The sequence below is a fragment of the Myotis daubentonii genome, chromosome 16, assembly GCF_963259705.1.
Source record: "Myotis daubentonii chromosome 16, mMyoDau2.1, whole genome shotgun sequence".
Classification (NCBI taxonomy): domain Eukaryota; kingdom Metazoa; phylum Chordata; class Mammalia; order Chiroptera; family Vespertilionidae; genus Myotis; species Myotis daubentonii.
This window is the reverse complement of record NC_081855.1, coordinates 17,385,199-17,409,003: the sequence shown is the minus strand read 5'-3', so window position 1 is coordinate 17,409,003 and position 23,805 is coordinate 17,385,199. Positions and strand designations below refer to the sequence as shown.

Genomic DNA, 23,805 nt, shown 5'->3' with positions numbered 1-23,805 from the left:
ATGCTCCAACCGAGTGAGCCACACTGGCCAGTGCGAGAGAGATGGTGGCACCTCTGACATCATTGGGGCAGTGGTTGTGCTGGCCATCACCAAGGCCCAGATACAGGGGTGGGCAAACTTTTTGACTCGAGGGCCACAATGGGTTCTTAAACTGGACCGGAGGGCCGGAACAAAAGCATGGGTGGAGTGTTTGTGTGAACTAACATAAATTCAAAGTAAACATCATTACATAAAAGGGTAGGGTCTTTTTCAATAGTTTTATTCATTTCAAGCCCGCAGGCCGTAGTTTGCCCACGGCTGGCCCAGAACCTCAGCTGTGAGAGGGCAGGGCAGGTGGCGGAGTGAGACTGACTTGAGAGCTGGGGGTCAGGGGGGAAAGGCAAGGGCAAATAGGGACTGGAATAAAAACCTGGGAGAACAAGCGACTGGAAGAGAACTGGTGTGGGACAGGGACAGACCTTGGGGTCCAGGGGAACCGGGACTTGGTGGAAAGGGACTGCCTGGAAGGCCTGGCACAAGCCTGGGGACCAAGACATGTGGAATCCAGGCTGGGGCGCGAGGACCGGAGAAGAGTAATAAATACTGTCTGAGGAGCAGATCCAAGGAGCTGAGGCAGGCAGGCCATGAGTCACGGGGAGATGGCACCCCAGCACAGGGAGAAGGCCATGGGCTGGGGCGGCCGGAGGCCAGCGGAGCAATCAGCTGCGCTGGGGGAAGGGCGTCTGCCTGTTTTCCTTGCGTGAGATTGCCTTCCCAGTGGCTGTGCCCCCTCCCTCCCTCCACCCCAACCCGTCCCCCCTCCCCGGCCAATTTGGGGTGGTGACGTGACATTGACATCAAACAAGGATCACCCTGAATGTGGCTGCACAGTTTGTGTCATCTCCGCTGTGGAAGGATAGTGGGAGCCCCCCTCCCCCACCTTTTTTCTGAAATATTCTAGAAGGGAGAGGATTCCCTAACGTTCGGATGCTTAGACCCTGACCCCCCGGGGCTTGCGTCCCGCCCCGCGGCTAATCTGCTTTTCCTGGATCGTCACGGTCCGCGATCTCCCTCCCGGGCAGCGGCCAGCCTCCTTCCGGGCAGGCCTGAGCCGAGGTCTCGGAGCCGCTCCGGCCGGGGATCCCGCACTCGGGCCGCGAACAGGGCTCCTCCGTGAGCGGCCAGAAGATGCCCACCCGTCCCAGGAGGCCTCTCGGCAAATAGCTACTTCCGGACAAACACTCGGCCTGGCCGTCTTGATTGACTCATACATATTCAGCGCGACTACTGCATATTCATGACCAAGGGCGGCCCCAGCACTACCCCCTGCGGGAACACCCGCCGGCCCCGCCTCCTTCATTACCGAGTCACAGAACAGACCATTTTCCAGCGGGCGGGGGGGGATATTAATGACAAACTTGGGCTGAAGACGAAACACACTCCAAACTAGACTCCAAGCAGCCTATATTCACCCTCGATCCTCCAAACCTCAAACCTCAGCGCGGGAGCGAGCAGTTCAGGGAGGTGGAGGGATTCAATTTCCCTTCCCCCCCGTCATTTCAAAGGTCGCTCCACCCCGGAGCCGGGAAGGGAGGAGCAACGACTGGAGCGCGCGCCCCCGTGCGGGCCGGCGCAGACCGCCCTGGAGAGCGCAAGGGAGGGCGGGAAAGGAAGGGGCGGGGATGCAGGGACGGATCTATAAAAGGCGTCATTCGCTCAGTTCTCTTCTCAGAAGCGCCGAGAGCGCGGCCGGGACGGTTGGAGAAGAAGGCGGCTCCCGGAAGGGGGAGAGACAAACTGCCGTAACCTCTGCCGTTCGGGAGCCCGGTTAACTATTTATTTGTTACCCTCTTTCTTCTCCCCCCTCTGACCCCTCTTCCTTCCCCCTCCTCCTTTTTTTTCCTTTTTGAGAAACGAAAAACCTCCGGAAACAGGGAGGAAAACTCCTTTCGCTCCTTTTTATTTCCCCGCCTCCTTCCCTCCCCCAACCTTTCCCTCCTCCGGCCTTTTCTTCCCTACTTAGGGAAGATCCTTCCCGGCGGCCGCCCCGACGGGGTCTGAGCTCTTAGGCGGAGGCGGCGCAGGCTTTTTGTAGTGAGGTTTGCGCCTGCGCAGCGCGCCTGCCTCCGCGATGCACGGGGGTGGCCCCCCCTCCGGGGACAGCGCATGCCCGCTGCGCACCATCAAGCGCGTGCAGTTCGGAGTTCTCAGCCCGGATGAACTGGTAAGCGGATCTGTCCTCGCACTCTTCCTCCCTCCTCGCTGCGGGCGGGGTGTGGCGCTGCTCGCAGCCCTAGGCGGCAGGCCTATGGGTTCGCAACGCCCAGAGAGAGCCTTTGGCAACGTGGGGTCCAGCCTAGAGGCTCCTCAGAGTTCAGTTTTGTTAGGGTGTTAGCCTGGCCGCAGGTGAGGCTGGAGGGTGAGAAGGGTGACTGGCATCGCACCGCAGAGATCCCGACATGAAACGAAATCAGACGAATTTTAGGGGCCCATTGCAAGTTCCATCACCAAGAAACTAATATTGGCAGTTAGCAAACACAATTCCAGATATTTCATCAAAGGTTGGGTGTTTGGCCCTAACTGGTTTGGCTCAGTGGATAGAGCATCGGCCTGCGGACTGAAGGGTCCCAGGTTCGATTCCAGTCAAGGGCATGTACCTTGGTTGTGGGCACACACACCCCCAGTGGGGGTGCGGGTGGGGGTGCAGGAGGCAACTGATCGATGTTTCTCTGCTCAGATGTCATGTCAAGGGAGCTCTTTCCTCACCACCCTATTTAAATGACATCCTTCTGCATTCTATAACCAACCCCTTAGTCTTTTTTAAAAAAATATATATTCTTTTACTGATTTCAGAGAGGGTGGGAGAAATAGAAACAATGATGAGAGAATAATTGATCGGCTACCTCCTGCACACCCTATTGGGGATCCAGTCCATAACCCAGGCACGTGCCCTGATCAGGAATCAAACCGTGACCTCCTGGGTTTGACGCTCAACCAGAGTCACATGGCCCTATAACCTCTAGTCTTGATTTATTTTACTTCATAACCTGTCACTACCTGAGAGGATTCGTTTTTCTGTGTGTGGTTTTTTGCTCCCTCAATAGAATGTAAATTTTATAAGAGACTGTTTTCACTCTCTTCTTTCAGCATCTCAAATAGTGCCTGGCACATAAGGCATGTAATTAAAAAGTTTGTCAAATGAGTGAATGAAATAATTGAACAAGTACACGAAGATACATGTAGAAGTATTTTATTGCAACATTGTTTGAAATTATAAATTTCCTAATTATTAATTTACTAATAGGAATCCTGTTGAATAACTCAGGTTCTATTTTTACAATAGAACAAGACCTTCCCAATAAATTAAATGTGAGGCTCTGCAGCAAACTCACAGGTCCCCGTGAGAGATTTTAAATTTTCTAGAAACACAAGCACACCTGGGAACTACTAGTGCCAGGTAGTTCCTTTTCAACATTAGGTGGCACCAAACCCTTTCAGATGACGTCATGTCTTTGTGAAGCTTGGTTTTTAGCAGTTGCTAAATTCTGGGCACGATCATTGTAGAGCAAGAAATAGGGTGGTCCTGTCCAATCTGATTCTAAGATTTGAGAAGTTGGGCAGTGCCCAGCAGGTATCATAAATAAATAATTGTGGTTATTGGGGGGGGGGGATGCTTTAATATATTAAAAATGTTTTTCTCAAATTTAGTATATTTTTTCAAATGGTATTAAGTTGGTAGGACATAAATACTTAAGCTGTTTGGATCTAAGTAATTAGTAAGTGGTGTTTTTGTGTGTGTTTTTTGTTTGTTTTTGTCTAGGGAGTGTTGTGAAAATTACTGAGACACTAAGGCATTGGACCAATAAGTTTAGGAATCTGGATAAATGAAAGCGTTATTGAACAATATGCAGAATAAGGCCCCATTTATGGGGAAAAATAAAACAAAAAACCGGAACATTTTCATTTTTTAAAAAGCATGAAAGGCTGTTCACAAAACTTACAGGGGTCATTGCTTGCTGTTTATATAGTGCTCCTGTTGTTTAATCATCTGAGGATATGCTTTTATTGATTTGAGAAAGAGGAAGGGGGGGAGAGGAAAGGAGGGAGAGAGAAGAGAAAGTCAGCGATAGATGTTTCTCACATTGATGTCTCTCTCTCCCTCTCTAAAATAAATTAAAAAGAAAGAAAGAAGCATCAGTCGGTTGCCTCCCATATGCACCCCGACTGGGGGGAGGGATTGAACGCATAACCTGGTTATGTATCCTGACCAGCAGTGGAACCTGTGGCCTTTTGGTGCACGGGATGACGCTCCATCCAAGTCACACTGGCCAGTTTTGAGGGAATGAAATTTCCACTTTGGGTCGGAGGAGGATGGGTAAGAATCCTCTCGTGGAACAGATGTATTTAAGGGTAGAATATTTTCTCATAAGTCTTGAGGTGGGGTGTATATTGAGATACTGAGGGCTCTGAGAATTGGCTGCAAGGTAAAGCTATTGTCTTTGCTGTTAAAAGATGTTTGGCCCTGGCCAGTGTGGCTCAGTTGGTTGGAATGTCATCCCATGCAGGAAGAGTCAGGTTTGATTTCTGGTCAAGGTACATGCCCCGGTTTCGGGCTCTTGGTTGGGGGTCATGCTGGAGGCAACCAATCGATGTGTCTCTCACATCAATATTTTTCTCTCCCTCTCCTTTCCTCTCTCAAAAAAGAAGAAAAAAAGTGTTTTGATGTTGCAGAGTAAGGGGAAGGAAGCAGGGAGGTTTGGTGCTGGGGTTTATGAAAAGCTTGGGCAGCCCTGACCGGTTTGGCTCAGTGGATAGAGCGTTGGCCTGTGGACTCAAGGGTCCCAGGTTTGATTCTGGTCAAGGGCATATACCTTGGTTCCAGGCACATCCCCAGTAGGAGGTGTGCAAGAGGCAGCTGATCGATGTTTCTCTCTCATCGATGTTTCTAACTATCCTTCTCTCTTCCCCTCTGTGAAAAATCAATAAAATATATTTAAAAAAAAATAAAAGGCCGAAACCGGTTTGGCTCAGTGGATAGAGTGTCGGCCTGCGGACTGAAAGGTCCCAGGTTCGATTCCGGTCAAGGGCATGTACCTGGGTTGCGGGCATATCCCTAGTAGGAGATGTGCAGGAGGCGGCTGATCGATGTTTCTCTCTCATCGATGTTTCTAACTCTCTGTCTCTCTCCCTTCCTCTCTGTAAAAAATCAATAAAATATATTTTAAAAGAAAAAATAAATAAAAGAAAAGCGTGCGCAAAGTCAGGGGAAATGGGTGCTTGAATACATTTGAAGGCATTGACTCCTATTCATTAAAAGCAACTTTGTTCCATGGAAAGCATATCCTAATTTATTTATACCCCAACTTATTCCAAGAAGGATTTAAGACAGTAGTAGCCCACACTATCTTTTAGGTAGTGTAAAGCTATCCTTGTCTTCAAATTACTTACAATCTAATAAGGGATTTCCTACACGTGCAACAAATACTTACTGAGCCCCTACCATGTGCTGGTTACTGTGCTAGGTGCTGAGGATAGAAAGGATAAATGAAACATAATCCTTGCCTTCGAGGATTACAGCCCAATGGGAGAGACAAATGTGTAAATAAGTAATTAAAAATTGGACTGAGGACCTTGCTAGGGTGTGGATAAGGCTTCGAAGAATTGGAGAGGTGGCATTTGAATTGGGTCTTTTTTTTTTTTAATTGATTTTAGAGTGAGAGAGGAAGGGAGGGGGAGAGAGTGAAACATCGATTTGTTGTTTCACTTATTTATGCATTCATTGGTTGGTTCTTGTATGTGCCCTGACTGGGGATCGAACCCACAATATGGCATATCGGGGTGATGCTCTAACCAACTGGCCAGGGCTGAATTGGGTCCTAAAGAGTGAAAAGAAGTTTACTGGAAAGGAGGGGCATGTGAAGACAGGGAATTTTGAGAACTCTTTGGCAGTTGGAGCGTAAATGGGGTGGAGAGATACCTATTAAAGCTGTTGCCCCACCAGTGTGGCTCGGTGGTTGCACGTTGACCTGTGAACCAGAGGTTGGATTCAATTCCTGGTCAGGGCACATGCCCGGTTACGGGCTCTGTCTCCAGTGGTGGGCATGCGGGAGGCAGCCGATCAATGATTCTCTCTCATCATTGATGTTTCTATCTCTCACCTTCTCCTTCCCTCTCTGAAATCAGTAAAAATATATTAAAAATTATATTTTTATTTATTTATTTATTTAAAAATCTATTGTAAGACTGGATTGAAGCCGAGTTGTAAGGACCTTGTGTACTTGCTAAAGACAGAGGAAAGAGAATGAGTTTTTACTGACAATCTAGGGCACGCCTCTTGTTCTGTGACCTCAGGGGCACCTGGGACCGGCCACTCCTCAGGATTCTAACCTTCATCATGTGGATAGTGAGACCTAGTGTTTGGGTAAAGGGTTGGGGGCTAAAATAGATTGTATATAATTCAGAATGACAATTTGTTAATTTATGGTAGAGGGACAGTCCAGGACAGCCGCTGGCCCAGTCTCAATGCCTGGGAGCAGAATTAGTCCTTAGAAGGTGGTTGGCTCGGTCAGCATGAGCTTGGAGGAGAGGGAGGTGAAAAGTTTTACGTGCGATTTCCCTTAGGCCTTCTGTAGTAACTCTCTTCACAGCCAGATTCAGACCTGCTTCGGCTTTTTTGTGTTTCATTCAAGGTGAGGAACCTCCCTGTGTTTCTCTCAGTGCAGCTGATGAGGTTCCAACTTTGTGAATTCAGTCACCCTCCAGACCTGTCTCCCTGAGATTTCATCAGGTCATCTTGAGGAGTATCATGGGTGCTCAGAACCTCTTCAGCCTTCATCTGTAGAACATTTTGGTTCCTACCCAGCAGTGGCCAATCAGATCCACTAGGAGGGGATTACTGGTTTGACTGGAGGGGAAAATCTCTCTTTTCCAAGGTCTTTTGAGGGTGCTTCCCTGTCTTTGAAGGTCCTAAGTAGTTTAGTTCAGTTTAACAAACCTTTATTGGGAGCCATGGGATCCAGGATAGAGAAATGCTGCCTGCCCAAGAGATGCTTAAAATCTATGGGGAAGACAGACCCCAGTAGATAATTTCATTGAATGAGATGTACAGGGATATAGAGGGGTTGCAGAAGCACAGAGAAGGAGTGCCAGTCTGCCTTGGGAGGCTGTGGAAAGGCTGTGAAGAATTAATGCCTGCCCTAGTCGGTTTGGCTCAGTGGTAGAGTGTTGGCCTGCGGACCAAAAGGTCCTGGGTTCAATTCCAGTCAAGGGCATGTACCTTGGTTGCAGGCTCCTCCCTGGTCCCTGGTCAGGGCAAGTGCAGGAGACAACCAATTAATGTGTTTCTCTCTGTCTCTCTCTCCCTTCCATTCTCTCTAAAAGATGGAAAAATATCCCCAGGTGAGGATTAACCAAAAGGAAAAAAAGGGGGGAAGAGGAAATAATGCCTGAGCTGAGTCTTTAAATAGCATTTTGTTTTTCGGGGAAGGACATTTCAAGGACGTATAATAGCATGTACAAACACCCAGAGGAGTGCAGGCACAGCCAGGTGATAGGGAAGTCTGTTACAGATGTGGGACAAGAAAGGAAGGTGAGAACATCATAAAACCCTTTTGTAAGCTGTCTTGCTGAATTCGGACATCATTCTGAGAATAAGAGGATATGAAGGTTAGATTTCCATTCTAGAGGGAACACCCCAATTGTGGCATGTATGGATTGGAGAGACATAGATTGATGACCTATGGGATGCTCTGATGTGGACCACAAAGGAAAGGCCTGACCTGGGGCACTGGTGGAAGGGATGGAGAAGGGGGCAAACTCAAGAAATATTTAGGAGTTACAGACAGATACACCCGTACTTGGTGAATGAATGGGTAATTACATCCTGGGCTTATTAAGTCCTGTGATTACACAGTTCATAATTCTAAACCAAGAGTCTCTGGCCTCCACTCATGCTCTTTCTACTGTTTTATGCCTGAGGGTAAGTGTTAGGGTCGCCAAAGGAGGAACACACGAAGCCAAAAGGGATAAAGAATTATGAATTTATTAGGTAATCTGGATACCCAGATGGGCTGAGCCCCAAAATGGTGCCAGCATCCAGGGACAGGGAGTCAGAGATTTTTAAAGGACTGGGGGGGGGGGCTTTTTCTGGGTGGGGAATTCTCTGGGCGGGGGAGTTCTCTGGGCGGGTCCTGACGGAAAAGAGCAAGTGGAATGTGGTCTTCTCAGATGCTCAGGGAAAGGGACTGTCTGTTGTGAAGTGGTCTAAAGGTTACTTCCCAGGGGAGGGGTGGCCATTCACTTATTCCATCAGACCTGACAGTGAGAAGGGGTAAGTATTGGGTTGGATCTTGAGTGCCACCACCTTAGAGGGGACTAAAGGAAAAGGAGAGATTTTTGTGGAAAAGGCGTTTGATTTTAGACGTGTTGAATTTGATTTATTAGTAGGTATCTGCAGGGGGCTTAGTCATAGTTTCATATGTGACTCCAAAATCCAAAAGAAGGGTGATCTGGAGGGAATTTGGGCCTCATCAGTATATAATGAAAATCATGGGGTAGCCTAGAGTGCTGTGAGGAGTGGGGGCGAACGAAACCTCGGGGAGCAGCAGTGTTTAAGGAGCAGACCAAGGCAGAGGAGGCTGGGGAGAGACGAAGCAGCAGCAGCCAGAGAGATAGGGAGAGAGATGGTCAAGGAGTGGTCCCACGAGCCAAGACAGAGAAGGGTCTCAACGGGAGCGGTGGTAGGGACGGTGGTAGTGGAAGGAGGGGATATTTAGGATGATGGCTGTATAATAAGCACTCATATATATCATCATCTTGTCCTTTGCTGATTTGAATTCACCCGTTTTCCCCCCAGCATGATGCAGTGGAAAGAATGCACAGGCAAATTCTGGCTCTAATGCCTTCTAGTTGTGTGACCTTGGGCCTCAGTTTTGTAATCTGTAAAATTAAATGGCACCTATTTTATAAATTATGAAAATAAGAATGAATCAGCTAGCTCTGCACTTGGCACCAAGATGGGTCCTAGAGGTTAAATCGTCACTTACGCTGCAGCATGGTAGGGTGGGTGAGCGTATGTTTGGGAGCAGAAAGGGTTGGGTGTGACTTCTTGAGCAGGCTCCTCAAGCAGCTCACTTCAGCCTCTGGTTTCTCGTGTCTGAGTTCTTCCCTTTGGAAGTTAGTGGACCAGAAACCTTACCTACTTTAAAGGTCTTCGGTGGTTGGTGTGTGAAAACTAAAGGTTTCCTCAACCGTCCTTAGCCCAGGGCAGAAATCTCTCCTTCGGTGCATATCTGCTTCTGAGCCCTTCATCTCAACCTTTCTTTCACTGAATTGGTGCCAGTGGTTCCTGGCCCCACCTTCTCAGAATTCTAGGCCTCGCCTCTGCCTTCATCTCGCGAGGGCCTGGGTTTACGTCTGCTCCAAGTAATTTCCACCAACCCTTCACTCTAGCTCCTGGCTCTCCTGTCTTATTATAAAATCTCTATCTGAACATGGAAGGGTTCACGCTGGCCAGACCCTTGAGAAGGGGAGGGTATGAGGATGGGCTGCCTGGCTTCGTAGAGCTGTCAGGCATGTCTTGAAGCGGGCACCGGAGCCATTCCAGCGGGAACAGGCTCCTGTCAGGGGCTCAGTTTCTGGGCTTGATTTCAGCTTTGGGGAAGAAACAGGCATTGGTGGTGGTTTGTTTGGTGTTTTTTCTTAAAACAACTTATTTTTTTTTTTTTTTTGCTGTTCAGTCATATATATGTCAGTGGCTTAGAATTCAACCTGGAGGGATGTCTGGTCATGTCCTAGAGGTCGCAGCTTACATGGAGCTTGAGATTAACTGAATGCTGGTCTGACCACTTGTCCCTGACTCGGGCAGTGACTCGGACGGGGTCGTGACTTGTGACACTCAGTTTTGGTTACTCCCAGAGGTGTTCACATACTGGCCCCCCTTCCCCTCACTCCGGGGTAAACTTGCTTAGTCTGCTGCCAAGCTGTGGGCCGTGGAGGCTTTAGGTGTGTGACATCTGGAAACTAAGAATCCTACTTAGTTGTTCTTGGCCTTCCTCTTCCTTCAGAAGCGAATGTCTGTGACAGAGGGTGGCATCAAGTACCCTGAGACAACTGAGGGAGGCCGCCCCAAGCTCGGGGGGCTTATGGACCCGAGGCAAGGGGTGATTGAGCGAACTGGCCGCTGCCAAACGTGTGCAGGTGAGTGTTGGGGGGGGGGGTGTGGAGTCATGAGGGGAAGGGGGAGCTTAAGTCCTTAAAGAAACCCAGGCCTGTGCGGGGACCCCTGGAGACCTCGTCTCTGAGGTGAGAGCTGGGAGGGAAACGTCAGGTGTGTGTTCCCACAGGAAACATGACAGAGTGCCCTGGCCACTTTGGCCACATCGAGCTGGCCAAGCCTGTGTTTCACGTGGGCTTCCTGGTGAAGACGATGAAAGTTTTGCGCTGTGTCTGCTTCTTCTGCTCCAAGCTGCTGGTGGACTCTGTGAGTGGGGGTGGGCCCGGCCCAGGGAAGGGGTTACATGGTGCGGGGGCAGAGGGGCAGGCCCGCCTGACGCTGCTCTGCTCTGTCCCCAGAACAACCCCAAGATCAAGGACATTCTGGCTAAGTCTAAGGGGCAGCCCAAGAAGCGGCTCACACATGTCTATGACCTCTGCAAGGGCAAAAACATCTGTGAGGGCGGGGAGGAGATGGACAACAAGTTTGGTGTGGAGCAACCGGAAGGTGACGAGGATTTGACCAAAGAAAAGGTAGCTGGGGCAGGGAGGCACTGGTGGGGGGGGGGGTCCCAGAGGCCCGATCCCTGGGTCCTAAAGGCCCCTCGTTTCCCGGAAAGGGCCATGGTGGCTGTGGGCGGTACCAGCCCAGGATCCGGCGCTCAGGCCTGGAGCTGTATGCGGAGTGGAAGCACGTCAACGAGGACTCGCAGGAGAAGAAGATCCTGCTGAGTCCCGAGCGCGTGCATGAGATCTTCAAACGCATCTCCGACGAGGAGTGCTTCGTGCTGGGCATGGAGCCGCGCTACGCCCGGCCCGAGTGGATGATAGTCACCGTGCTGCCCGTGCCCCCGCTCTCTGTGCGGCCCGCTGTCGTGATGCAGGGCTCTGCCCGCAACCAGGTCAGTGGCTTCTGGACTCTTCCTCTCAGCTGGCTGGCAGGTGTCGGCGGGCGGGGGGGGTGTGTACGTACAGGAGCCAGTGGGAGAGGACAGTGTGCATGGATGACGGACAGATCACCTGAGCCTGAAAATACCTGCCCCTGGCTAGCTGTATGACCTTGAACAAGGTCCCTAAGGTGGTGAAAGTTCATGGAGGTGCTTCTCTAACTGAAAGGAGAGAGCAGACCTGCCTGAGGGTGGGGTGAGGACACCAGAGGCGCTGTGTGCACACCCCCGTGCTGAGTGCTCAGTGGGAGCTGGACTGTGACTGTGCTGATTCCCACTTCAGGATGACCTGACTCACAAACTGGCCGACATCGTGAAGATCAACAACCAGCTTCGGCGCAATGAGCAGAACGGCGCGGCCGCCCACGTCATTGCAGAGGACGTGAAGCTCCTCCAGTTCCATGTGGCCACCATGGTGGACAATGAGCTGCCTGGCTTGCCTCGCGTGAGTCAGCACACTCCCTACTCGGGGCACGAGAGGAACGGGTAGGGGGCCAGCGCGAGGCCTCCGAGCTCTGGAGGAGAGGCCAGTGCTGACTGCTGGGGTGCCCCTCACCCTGTGTTTGCTCACAGGCCATGCAAAAGTCTGGGCGTCCCCTCAAGTCCTTGAAGCAGCGGTTAAAGGGCAAGGAAGGCCGGGTGCGAGGGAACCTGATGGGCAAGCGAGTGGACTTCTCAGCCCGCACAGTCATCACCCCCGACCCCAACCTCTCCATTGACCAGGTTGGCGTGCCTCGCTCCATTGCCGCCAACATGACCTTTGCAGAGATTGTCACCCCCTTCAACATTGACAGGTGTGCGCAGTTCAGAAGTCCTGCCTGGCGTTGCAGGGGAGACCTGAGGGTGATGGGCTCGGAGCGAACCGAAGGGAGCGCTGACGTTCACAGCTGGGCTTCCGTTGGGCTTGGCTTTGCGGAACGCCAGTGAGAGCTTCCGGGGAAGTTTTTTGTTTACTTCACGTGTTTCCTTCCTAGACTTCAGGAACTAGTGCGCAGGGGGAACAGCCAGTACCCCGGGGCCAAGTACATCATCCGAGACAATGGGGATCGCATTGACCTGCGCTTCCACCCCAAGCCCAGTGACCTTCACCTACAGACTGGCTATAAGGTACGGAACAGGCCAGGCCGCCTCCTCACCTGAGCAGGAAGCTGTGTGGGTGGGGGCTGGCTGTGGCTGTCCTGTTCCTTAGGATCCAGACTCCTATTGACTCCCTTTTCAAAACACTGCTGCTCTAGGCTAGATTGTGGTTGTTAGCCTCTGACAGTCTGGGGGGGGGTCACATAATCCCAAGGGCAGCATGCGGGGCACATACGGCAGGGAAGGGGGAGGAACAGACAGAGGCTTCTTGTTTAGAACCTCTTAGTTTTCTCCCCACACAGTTCCCTGGGGTTGGTGGGCACTATTCTCGGTCATCTCTGATAGCCTGGTGTCTAACCCAGGGCCCAGCCCAAAGAGGGTGGCTGACAAGTGTTTCAAGTGAAATAACACCAAAGTACCATCCCTTTCCGTCTACAAAGCGTGTTAGGTCCCCCGTCATTCATCCTTAGCATCCCCCCTTCACCGAGACTGTCCACGCTTCACCTCCCCAGGTGGAACGGCACATGTGCGACGGGGACATTGTTATCTTCAACCGGCAGCCAACTCTGCATAAAATGTCCATGATGGGACATCGGGTCCGCATCCTCCCCTGGTCGACTTTTCGCTTGAACCTTAGGTCAGTCTGCTGGCGGAGGGCGTCGGACTGGGGCTGGGCTGCTCCCTGCGCTTTCACTGCCGGCGTCAGGCATCCTCCCAACTCGGACTCCTCTCTCTCCCTGCAGTGTGACCACCCCGTACAATGCTGACTTCGATGGCGATGAGATGAACTTGCACCTTCCACAGTCTCTCGAGACTCGGGCCGAGATCCAGGAGCTGGCCATGGTGCCACGCATGATCGTCACGCCCCAGAGCAATCGCCCCGTCATGGGCATCGTGCAGGACACGCTCACGGCCGTGCGCAAGTTCACAAAGAGAGACGTCTTCCTGGAGCGGGTGTGTGTCCTGGAGAGGGGCCCAGGCTGTGCGGCTGGGGTTGGGGAGGAAGAGCTGTGACCTTTGCCCTGACTTGCTCTGTCCTGACCTGTGAGATTAACTTGCTTGTGAGGTGGAAGGAGTGTAAGTTAGGAAAGATCAGAGGCCAAAAGGGTGTACGACTTGAGCTCCCCATTTAATTCCGTAAAATGTCATGTAATTTCATGTATTGTCTGGGAAGTAAAGGTGAAGGGGAAAATCAGTGACCTTGTTAAAATTCTGTTTATCTGCTTTTTTTTTTTACTTTCACTTATTTCCTAATTATTACAAGTAATTTATACTTACTGGTGGGGGTTTTTTAAGTCTCATTATGACAAATTTTTACATTAAAACTTTGGAAAACATTTTCTTTATCTATTTGCCTCCAAAATCTGGCTTTCCTCCTGGGGCAGGGTAGCCTTCCCGGGCATTTCAGGGGTTGAGGCCTGCAGTTCTCAGTTCCCGTCGTCCTTGCTCTGTATCTCACAGGGCGAAGTGATGAACCTCCTCATGTTCCTGTCCACGTGGGACGGGAAGGTCCCACAGCCGGCCATCCTGAAGCCCCGGCCCCTGTGGACAGGCAAGCAGATCTTCTCCCTCATCATACCCGGCCACATCAACTGCATCCGCACCCACAGCACCCACCCCGACGACGAGGACAGCGGCCCTTACAAGCACATCTCTCCCGGGGACACTAAGGTAGGGCCTGGCTTCTGGGGGGTGGGGACAGGACCTGGACACGGGAACCCCAGCAGGGGCCTTGAGTGGGTGCTCTGTCTGCAGGTGGTGGTGGAGAATGGGGAGCTGATCATGGGCATCCTGTGTAAGAAGTCTCTGGGCACATCAGCTGGCTCCCTGGTCCACATCTCTTACCTCGAGATGGGCCATGACATCACTCGCCTCTTCTATTCCAACATTCAGACTGTGATTAACAACTGGCTTCTCATTGAGGGTAAGTACAGGGCTCTGCCAAGCCCTCTGCGAATCCTCCGCCGCTGTTGGCTGTTCTCTGCCCTCCCTCTCTCAGTCCTTAGATTGGGTGTCCCTCCTCCTCCTCTCTCAGCTGTGATTCTGTCCCATGGTTCTTGGGAGACCAAAGAAGGTGTTGCTGATGCTTCTTGTCTCTAGGTCATACCATTGGCATTGGGGACTCTATTGCTGATTCCAAGACTTACCAGGACATTCAGAACACGATCAAGAAGGCCAAGCAGGATGTCATAGAGGTGAGAGCGAAGGCTGGGCAAAGACTGAACAAGAACCTTTCATGGATTTTGAACTTAATTAACAAAGAGGGTGTGCGGGTTAGAGAGAAGGGGAGTAGACAGGGATTGGTGTTTCACTGAGAACTCGGCCGCCATCTTCGCACCCAGGTCATCGAGAAGGCGCATAACAACGAGCTGGAGCCCACCCCAGGGAACACCCTGCGGCAGACCTTTGAGAACCAGGTGAACCGCATTCTCAACGACGCCCGAGACAAGACCGGCTCCTCTGCCCAGAAGTCCCTGTCTGAATACAACAACTTTAAGTCTATGGTTGTGTCTGGAGCTAAAGGTTCCAAGATCAACATCTCCCAGGTGGGAGCCTTGTCTTTTCAGATTGGGGCCAACACTGAGGGTTGAGAGGGGAGGAAAGTATGTGTTGCTGGGGGAGCAGTTGGGGAAAAACGGGGAACTCACTCTTAAGGCAAAGGGAGTCAGACGCGCCCCACCTTGTGTTTCCCAGGTCATTGCTGTCGTCGGGCAGCAGAACGTGGAGGGCAAGCGGATCCCGTTTGGATTCAAGCACCGGACTCTGCCCCACTTCATCAAGGACGACTACGGGCCCGAGAGCCGCGGCTTCGTGGAGAACTCCTACCTGGCCGGCCTCACGCCCACCGAGTTCTTCTTCCATGCCATGGGCGGGCGTGAAGGGCTCATCGACACAGCGGTCAAGACTGCTGAGACTGGTGAGGCCTTCAGAGCCAGGGTTTCCGTGGCTGGTCCCAGGGTGCACCACAGGCAGAAAAGTGCCTGGGGTGGGGAGCGGGGTTCTCGGGCTAAAGTCGTCTATTCCCAGAGATGGAATCTGGCCTTCGTGGAAAAAATAGAGACTACAGCTCAAGAGTTAGGCAGATGCCCTCATTGATTGCTCTATAGCATTTCAGGATGAGGGGTGGGGCCTCGGGGCTCCCGGCTGCTGACCTGTCGCATGGGGGCTGGTTGCTCGGGGACTCTGCTGGGCCCTGGTTGCATTTGGTAGCGGACTGAGCTTTTAGTCCGAGATCTCAGGGATGATGGGCTACTAGCCGGCTCCTCAGGTCGGTAAGGCTTCAGAGTAACCAGCAAGGCTCATCCTGAGATAGGGAGGACTCTTACGGCTTTGTCAGCCTCTTCTTGCCTTGGGTCTCATGGTTGATTACCTCCCTCCAGGATACATCCAGCGGCGGCTGATCAAGTCCATGGAGTCGGTGATGGTGAAGTATGACGCCACTGTGCGCAACTCCATCAACCAGGTGGTGCAGCTGCGCTACGGCGAGGACGGCCTGGCGGGCGAGAGCGTGGAGTTCCAGAACCTGGCTACCCTTAAGCCGTCCAACAAGGCTTTTGAGAAGAAGTGAGGAGTGGCAGGCGGGTGGTTCTCCCTCCAGCAGCGCAGGCCAGAGCTGTGGGATTCCCCTTCCCACCCAGGTCACCGGGAGGTGCCTTGCTGTGGAAACACCGTCCTCTGACAGCAGCTGTGCGATGGCGGAGGGAGGGTGGAGGGCGGAGCTGAGACCCGTCACTGCTTTGTTCCTGGTGACGGCACAAAGCAAGCTTAGAGGGCATGGCGCAGGCTCGGGGCCCGTTGGCAGTCCTTGGGCCTAGATCTTACGTTTCCCTGCCCAGGACTCTTGTCCCAAAGCTCTGTTCCTGAAGAACGCGCACCTCTGGGAGCCTCACAGGGCTCCTTTGCAGAGATCAGGCCCCAGAGCCCGCCTGGTCCTAGACACCACGCCCTGTCACCTGCAGGTTCCGCTTCGATTACACCAATGAGAGGGCCCTGCGGCGTACTCTGCAGGAGGATCTGGTGAAGGATGTGCTGAGCAACGCGCACATTCAGAACGAGCTGGAGCGAGAATTTGAAAGGATGCGTGAGGATCGGGAGGTGCTCAGGGTCATCTTCCCAACTGGGGACAGCAAGGTGCGTGTGGACAGGCAGGGCTGCGCTGGAGAAGGGTGTCCCCTGTGTGGCTGTCCCCAACCTGTGACCCTTCCTCCCTTCGCTGCCTCAGGTTGTCCTCCCCTGTAACCTGCTGCGCATGATCTGGAACGCTCAGAAAATCTTCCATATCAACCCTCGCCTTCCCTCGGACCTGCACCCCATCAAGGTGGTAGAGGGTGAGTACCTGCTCTGAGGCCTCCAGGCAGGAATAGCCGTCAAGAATTTGCTGGACCATGGTCTGCAAACTCTTCATCTCTCATTTGGTCCCCAGGAGTCAAAGACTTGAGCAAGAAGCTGGTGATTGTGAATGGGGATGACCCACTGAGCCGGCAGGCCCAGGAAAACGCCACACTGCTCTTCAACATTCACCTTCGATCCACGCTGTGCTCCCGCCGCATGGCTGAGGAATTTCGGCTCAGTGGAGAGGCCTTCGACTGGCTGCTTGGAGAGATTGAGTCCAAGTTCAACCAAGCCATTGTGAGTATTATCTCACCTCAGCCTTGTTTTTCTCCTTTGATCTCTCTGGGCTTTGGAGAACAGCCCACTTCTGCCCACAGACACCTAACAATAACTCTCATTCATTGTGAGTCTGCTGTGCGCCAAGTCCTGTGTTTGAGGCTTTCTACCTTTATTCCTGAGGGTCCTAGGACGACCCTAGTAGGAGGGGGCTGTTAGTCCCATGTTGTAGAGATAAAAACTGAGCCTTGGAGAGTGTGTGACTGTATTTATACGATGGTCATACAGGAAATAAGTGGCATGACTGGGATATGAAATGGTACTATTGTTATCTATTAAAATGTTTCCAGAGTGCAGAATTCTAAGTTAGATGGAGGTAGGGAATTGCAGTAAGCAGAGAAGAGATTTATAGGTACTGGAATATACCATCACTCTCTCTAAGGACTTTACAGGTTAATTGAAGGAGAGAAGCATTATGATTATAGGCATGCTTTAGAATTCATGTGATCTAAATCTAGTTTTATAAACTAAATAATTAAAATTCACTAGGAAATACTACAAAACATGGCTGAAAGAAATTAAAGAAGACTTATTTAAATGTTCTTCCATTAATGAATGGATAAAACAAATTGGTATGGCCATACAAGGGAATATTATTTCATGATAAAAAGTGATAGGCTATCAAGCCATAAAAAGGCAGTAATGAACCTTAAATCCGTAACAACTAAGTGAAAGAACCCCATCTAAAAAGACTGTATACTGTATGACTGCAATTAAAAGGTTATATTTTATCAAATATGATTATATCTCAATTAATACATTGGGGAGCACCTTATTTAGAAGACTGTTGCCAAATGAATATTTACCCTGTAAATTTAGCATACTTTAGAGATTTGGGATTTAGATGGTATGGCACCTTTTCAAATCTCTGCCTTTTCCAAATGCCTCTGTCCCATGTCCTTTAAGAAGAGAAGATAGTTTCAGCCCTGACTGCACCTCGCTTTCATTCACCAAAAGGGAGGGCTTTTCTGATCTCGCTCTGCTTACTCCAGGCCCATCCTGGGGAGATGGTGGGAGCTCTGGCTGCACAGTCCCTTGGAGAACCTGCAACCCAGATGACCTTGAACACCTTTCACTACGCTGGTGTGTCAGCCAAGAATGTGACACTGGGTGTGCCCCGACTTAAGGAGCTCATCAACATTTCCAAGAAGCCAAAGACCCCCTCACTCACGGTCTTCCTGCTGGGCCAGTCTGCGCGAGATGCTGAGAGAGCCAAGGTAGGACCTGGGGGTGGGCTTCCTGGCCGGGGAAAGGGAGGGGAACTCTTTCTCTTGAATAGAAAGTTTGGGATTCTCTCTACGGGGGTTTGAAGAGGCCTGTGGAGCTACCCAAACACTGTGTCACGGATCCTTCCTCCTTCCCAGGACATTCTGTGCCGCCTGGAACATACGACGTTGAGGAAGGTGACCGCCAACACAGCCATCTACTATGACCCCAACCCTCAGAGCACGGTTGTGGCAGAGGATCAGGAATGGGTGAATGTCTACTATGAGATGCCTGACTTTGATGTGGCCCGAATCTCCCCCTGGCTTCTGCGGGTGGAGCTGGACCGGAAGCACATGACTGACCGGAAGCTGACCATGGAGCAGATTGCTGAAAAGATCAATGCTGGTAAGGCTGGGAGGGCCAGCCCAGCTCAGTTGAGCCTGGGATCCCCTTCTGTCGTGTCACTGCACTCTGGTCTCCACGGCATCTCTCCTCCAGGTCCCCTCTCCATCCCCTTTTCCTTCTCAGTGTTTCCCCTCTTTCCAAAGGGTTCTATAAGGGGGTGGGGGTGGGGAGCCAAAAGAGCGCCCTGTAAGGAGAGAGCTGCAGGTGAACAGCGACGGAAGCAAGTCCAATAGGTGTGACCTCTCGTGACTCCTCCCCCCAGGTTTTGGCGATGACTTGAATTGCATCTTTAACGACGATAACGCGGAGAAGCTGGTCCTCCGTATCCGCATCATGAACAGTGATGAAAACAAGATGCAGGAGGTAAGTGGGAGCCAGGAGGAACTTGTTATGTCAGATCTAAGAAGCCATTAGATCTTGTTCATGACCAAGAAGTTACAGTGAAAGCAGCATTGAGGTGCCAGTCACACCACCTAACGTAGGAATGGGTAATCGTGGTTAGCAAAGATTTTCAAAACTTCTAGCATCAAAAGTCTTTGAAATCTGTAGTGGTCATATAGCTAGAGCAGGGAGCGTTGGAGTGGGGTAGCCCTGTCATTGGCGCTCTCCTCCCCGAAGCTCCGGCATGCGGGCAGGGGTAGAGTTGGGGCAGGTTGGACGGTAGGAGTTGCTGTGCCCTAGGAAGAGTGGTGTGAGAGCAGGCGCAACAAGACCCAAGAAAGTGTTTGACTAACGGCTTCACTCTTGGGCGTAGCTCCCTGTTCGGCAGGTGTGGGTGCCTGCCTGGTGCTTTAAAAATGAAAAGTCAGAACCTACTGTGGAACTGTTGGAGAACAGATAACCTCACTGCAACTGAAGGGGTAGAGTCTGGGCCTGACTTGGCGGTTAGGTCCCTGAGGAGTCTAGAATTTGTGGGGAGCCTGGGAAGAGACCGGATTCCGGGAGCTCACCTCACTCTCGTTGCAGGAGGAAGAGGTGGTGGACAAGATGGATGACGATGTTTTTCTGCGCTGCATTGAGTCCAACATGCTGACAGATATGACCCTGCAGGGTATCGAGCAGATCAGCAAGGTCTGCCACTCCCTCCCCAGCAGCCTTCCACCTCCCACCCCTCTCCCTCCCACCCCCGGCCCCACCCACCTGAACCCACTCTGTGCCCCTCCAGGTGTACATGCACCTGCCACAGACAGACAATAAGAAGAAGATCATTATCACCGAGGACGGGGAGTTCAAGGCCCTGCAGGAGTGGATCCTGGAGACAGACGGTGTGAGCCTGATGCGGGTGCTGAGTGAGAAGGACGTGGACCCCGTGCGCACCACGTCCAATGACATCGTGGAGATCTTCACGGTGAGCCTGCGGCCCCGTGCCCGCAGTCCGTCCTGCGTCTCCGGCTCAAGACCCCGTCCCTGGGGCTCTTGGCAACAGACGCATTCTGTGTTTTCCACTCTCGGGGTGTCCGTGGTCAGTGTCTTTAGCCTGCACCCCCTTTCGACTCTGGGCTTCACTGGCTGCCCCTCTGGATCTGTGTGATGGTCGGAGCTGCGAGCAGAGCTACTCCGCCCTGACCTTCCCCCCAACCCCCACTCCAGGTGCTGGGTATTGAAGCCGTGCGGAAGGCCCTGGAGCGGGAGCTGTACCATGTCATCTCCTTTGATGGCTCCTACGTTAATTACCGGCACTTGGCTCTCTTGTGTGATACCATGACCTGTCGTGGCCACTTGATGGCCATCACGCGACACGGAGTCAACCGCCAAGATACTGGCCCTCTCATGAAATGCTCCTTCGAGGAAACGGTAATGGCAGAAGTGCTGGGTGGGGTGGGAGGGGGGAGTGCTGGGCACTGGTGCTGTCCTCCCTGGCGGGAGTGGGGGGTGGGGGGGGGTGCGCCATGCGGTGGTGAGCGGCCCTGGGTACTGCGTGGAGGGTCTGATGGGGCCTGGCCCTCTTCTGGCTGCTCAGGTGGATGTGCTGATGGAAGCAGCTGCGCACGGAGAGAGCGACCCCATGAAGGGGGTGTCTGAGAACATCATGCTGGGCCAGCTGGCTCCCGCCGGCACTGGCTGTTTCGACCTCCTCCTCGATGCAGAGAAGTGCAAGTACGGCATGGAGATCCCCACCAACATCCCCGGCTTGGGGGCTGCCGGACGTGAGTATGAGGGTCTCAGCTGCCCAGAACTCGGCTGGGCCTTTGAAGGGGAGGCAGGCCCCGGACGGGAGGGTGGCTGTTACTCAGAGTCGCTGTGTTCCTTCTGCAGCCACCGGCATGTTCTTCGGCTCAGCACCCAGTCCCATGGGAGGCATTTCTCCAGCCATGACGCCCTGGAACCAGGGCGCAACCCCAGCCTACGGCGCCTGGTCCCCCAGTGTTGGTGAGTGGCCCCACCCGGGAGAGAGCTCTTTGGGTGGATCGAGGGCTCGCAAAGGGTCACCAGATTGGAACACTGGAGGCCACGGAGCTCTGGGGAGGGTGTTGGACTCCAGCTCTGTTTTTGGTTTTTGGTTTTTTTTGAAGTGTAATGTTAACTTCATTACTGTAAAGCCAGAAAAGATGACTTGCGGGCTGAGGCCAGTGGGTGTATGACGTTCCTCCTGAATCGGACAGAGTTACTTCCCTTGCCTCACGCCTCCCAGACAGCTCTCCCACTTGCCCTGAGATGGAGAGCCGACTGTGCACAGGCTCCTGCTCTGGTTTTAACATCACGTTTCTCTCTCGCAGGGAGTGGAATGACTCCAGGGGCAGCCGGCTTCTCTCCCAGCGCTGCTTCAGATGCCAGTGGCTTCAGCCCGGGTTACTCCCCTGCCTGGTCTCCCACCCCCGGCTCCCCAGGCTCCCCAGGCCCTTCAAGCCCGTACATCCCGTCACCAGGTGAGCTGTCCGTGTCTCACGGCCAAGTTCATTTCTCCCTGGTCTTTCCTCTGGGGCTAGGCTCACTTAACTCCTCTCGGCTTCTTTCCTACAGGTGGTGCCATGTCTCCCAGCTACTCACCAACGTCGCCTGCCTACGAGCCCCGCTCCCCTGGGGGCTACACACCCCAGAGTCCCTCTTACTCTCCCACTTCACCCTCCTACTCTCCTACCTCTCCATCCTATTCTCCAACCAGTCCCAACTACAGTCCCACATCACCCAGCTACTCTCCGACCTCTCCCAGCTACTCCCCGACTTCTCCCAGCTACTCCCCGACCTCTCCCAGTTATTCTCCCACCTCTCCCAGCTATTCTCCAACTTCCCCAAGCTACTCGCCTACATCACCTAGCTACTCGCCAACCTCTCCCAGCTACTCGCCAACCTCTCCCAGTTACTCGCCAACTTCTCCCAGTTACTCGCCAACATCACCCAGCTATTCTCCCACCTCTCCTAGCTACTCGCCGACTTCTCCGAGTTATTCTCCAACATCACCAAGTTACTCACCCACTTCCCCAAGTTATTCACCCACCAGCCCTAACTATTCTCCAACCAGTCCCAATTACACCCCGACATCACCCAGCTATAGCCCAACATCACCCAGCTACTCACCTACTAGTCCCAACTACACACCAACAAGCCCTAACTACAGCCCAACCTCTCCGAGCTACTCTCCAACTTCACCCAGCTACTCCCCGACCTCACCAAGTTACTCCCCTTCAAGTCCACGGTACACACCACAGTCTCCAACCTATACCCCAAGCTCGCCCAGCTACAGTCCCAGTTCTCCCAGCTACAGCCCTACCTCACCGAAGTATACCCCAACCAGCCCTTCCTACAGTCCCAGCTCACCAGAGTACACCCCAACCTCTCCCAAGTACTCGCCTACCAGCCCGAAGTATTCGCCCACCTCTCCCAAGTATTCTCCTACCAGCCCCACCTATTCGCCCACCACCCCGAAATACTCACCAACGTCTCCTACTTACTCACCAACCTCTCCAGTCTACACCCCAACCTCCCCCAAGTACTCACCTACTAGCCCCACCTACTCCCCCACCTCCCCCAAGTACTCGCCTACCAGCCCCACCTATTCGCCCACCTCCCCGAAAGGCTCTACCTACTCGCCCACTTCCCCTGGCTACTCGCCCACCAGCCCCACCTATAGTCTCACCAGCCCAGCCATCAGCCCAGATGATAGTGATGAGGAGAACTGAGGCTGAGCAGGGCGCAGCGGCTGGCTAGGGCGAAGGGCGTCCTCTCACCTCCCTTGTGGGGTGCAAGCCGCCAGCCTGGCTCCTTTGTACATAGCTCCTTGTGTTCCCCATTGAAGTTTTGGTCCTGTTTCCAGTGGGGCTTTGGTCTTGTTCTCCACTTGTGCTGTCTCTGAACCCACTCGCCTGACTGGTGTTCTTCCTACCCCTCCCACCCAAGTCTGTTCCCAAATTGAGGATCCCTCCTTGCCTGTGGCTTGATTGGGGGTAAAGGGTATTTTGACTTCTTAGGGGTAGTGCCTGCTCTGGGTCGTTACATCTGATCCTCAAGAACAAAGCTAAAGCTGCCTTTCTGTGTATTATTTTTTGAAATTTAAATAAAGTTTACTAATTTTGACCAAAAGCGTGTGTATCGAGTGCTTACTGCTAGGCAGGCATACCCAGGCGCCTGCTTCCTGCCTGGGCTGCTGTGCCATTTAGTGTTTCAGGTGCTTCCTGTTAATGGGGGGGTAGGGTGGGTGGGGAGGCAGGAACATGAGAGCAGGTGGTACATTTCACCTGTTGAACAAATACCTACTATGTGCCAGGCAGTGTTCTGGATCTGTCATCAAACAGATAGAGCACTTGTCCCACATTAAAGCAATATTGAACATAATGGCTTTTTAACCTATTTTCATGATTATACTAGAGGCCCAGTGCATGAAATTCTTGCACGGGTAGGGTCCTTAGGCCTGGCTGGTGATCAGGGCTGATCGGGGCTTTCCAGCTGCTGGCCAGGGCCTCCCTTCGTTCCGTGCCACCCCCTGGTGGTCAGCCCACATCACAGCCAGCAATAGAACACGTCTCACGGTTGAACTCCTGCAGGGACACTTTGCATGTTAGCCTTTTATATAGAGAGATCGTTTGGAAAAGTATAAGAAGATGTGGTACAGGAGAAGAAAAGCTCCCATGCTTAACATGACCACCAGGAGGCAGCTTTTCTTTTGGTATTTTTTTATATGTTTCTCAAGTCACTTTTAACCAGTTTTTGTTTTGTCCTCGAACCAACAATGAGAAAATTATAAATAATGTAATATGCTTTAAAACTGGAGTTGAAGGATTGGGGGCTCATTTGCTGTTTTCAGTTGGCCATTGCATAATTTCTCTTATTAGCACCTTTATGTAGATAACAGCTTTCTCTATAATGTCTGCAAGTT

The 23,805-nt window shown here is 52.3% G+C and overlaps 1 protein-coding gene across 1 annotated transcript; it reads left to right on the top strand.

Moving 5' to 3' along the window:
* Positions 1-1,698: 1,698 nt before the first annotated feature.
* POLR2A (RNA polymerase II subunit A) lies at positions 1,699-23,012 on the top strand. The gene is made up of 29 exons (XM_059668772.1): positions 1,699-2,203; positions 10,044-10,176; positions 10,323-10,459; positions 10,552-10,725; positions 10,812-11,093; positions 11,422-11,583; positions 11,712-11,932; positions 12,113-12,245; positions 12,728-12,852; positions 12,959-13,169; positions 13,677-13,886; positions 13,971-14,139; positions 14,316-14,410; positions 14,558-14,761; positions 14,910-15,132; positions 15,596-15,779; positions 16,175-16,346; positions 16,438-16,543; positions 16,639-16,844; positions 17,876-18,100; positions 18,248-18,494; positions 18,757-18,857; positions 19,461-19,565; positions 19,660-19,842; positions 20,085-20,288; positions 20,455-20,641; positions 20,751-20,864; positions 21,212-21,361; positions 21,456-23,012. The coding sequence occupies exons 1-29, from the start codon at positions 2,111-2,113 to the stop codon at positions 22,610-22,612; spliced, it is 5,913 nt and encodes a 1,970-aa protein (XP_059524755.1). The 5' UTR covers positions 1,699-2,110; the 3' UTR covers positions 22,613-23,012.
* Positions 23,013-23,805: the final 793 nt, after the last annotated feature.

Excerpts from the sequence above, each read along its gene's own strand:
- POLR2A (XM_059668772.1), top strand. The coding sequence starts at position 2,111 with ATGCACGGGGGTGGCCCCCCCTCCGGGGACAGCGCATGCCCGCTGCGC. Across the intron at positions 18,101-18,247 it reads GAGATGCTGAGAGAGCCAAG|GACATTCTGTGCCGCCTGGA; the intron begins GTAGGACCTGGG and ends CCTCCTTCCCAG. Across the intron at positions 18,858-19,460 it reads ATGAAAACAAGATGCAGGAG|GAGGAAGAGGTGGTGGACAA; the intron begins GTAAGTGGGAGC and ends CTCTCGTTGCAG.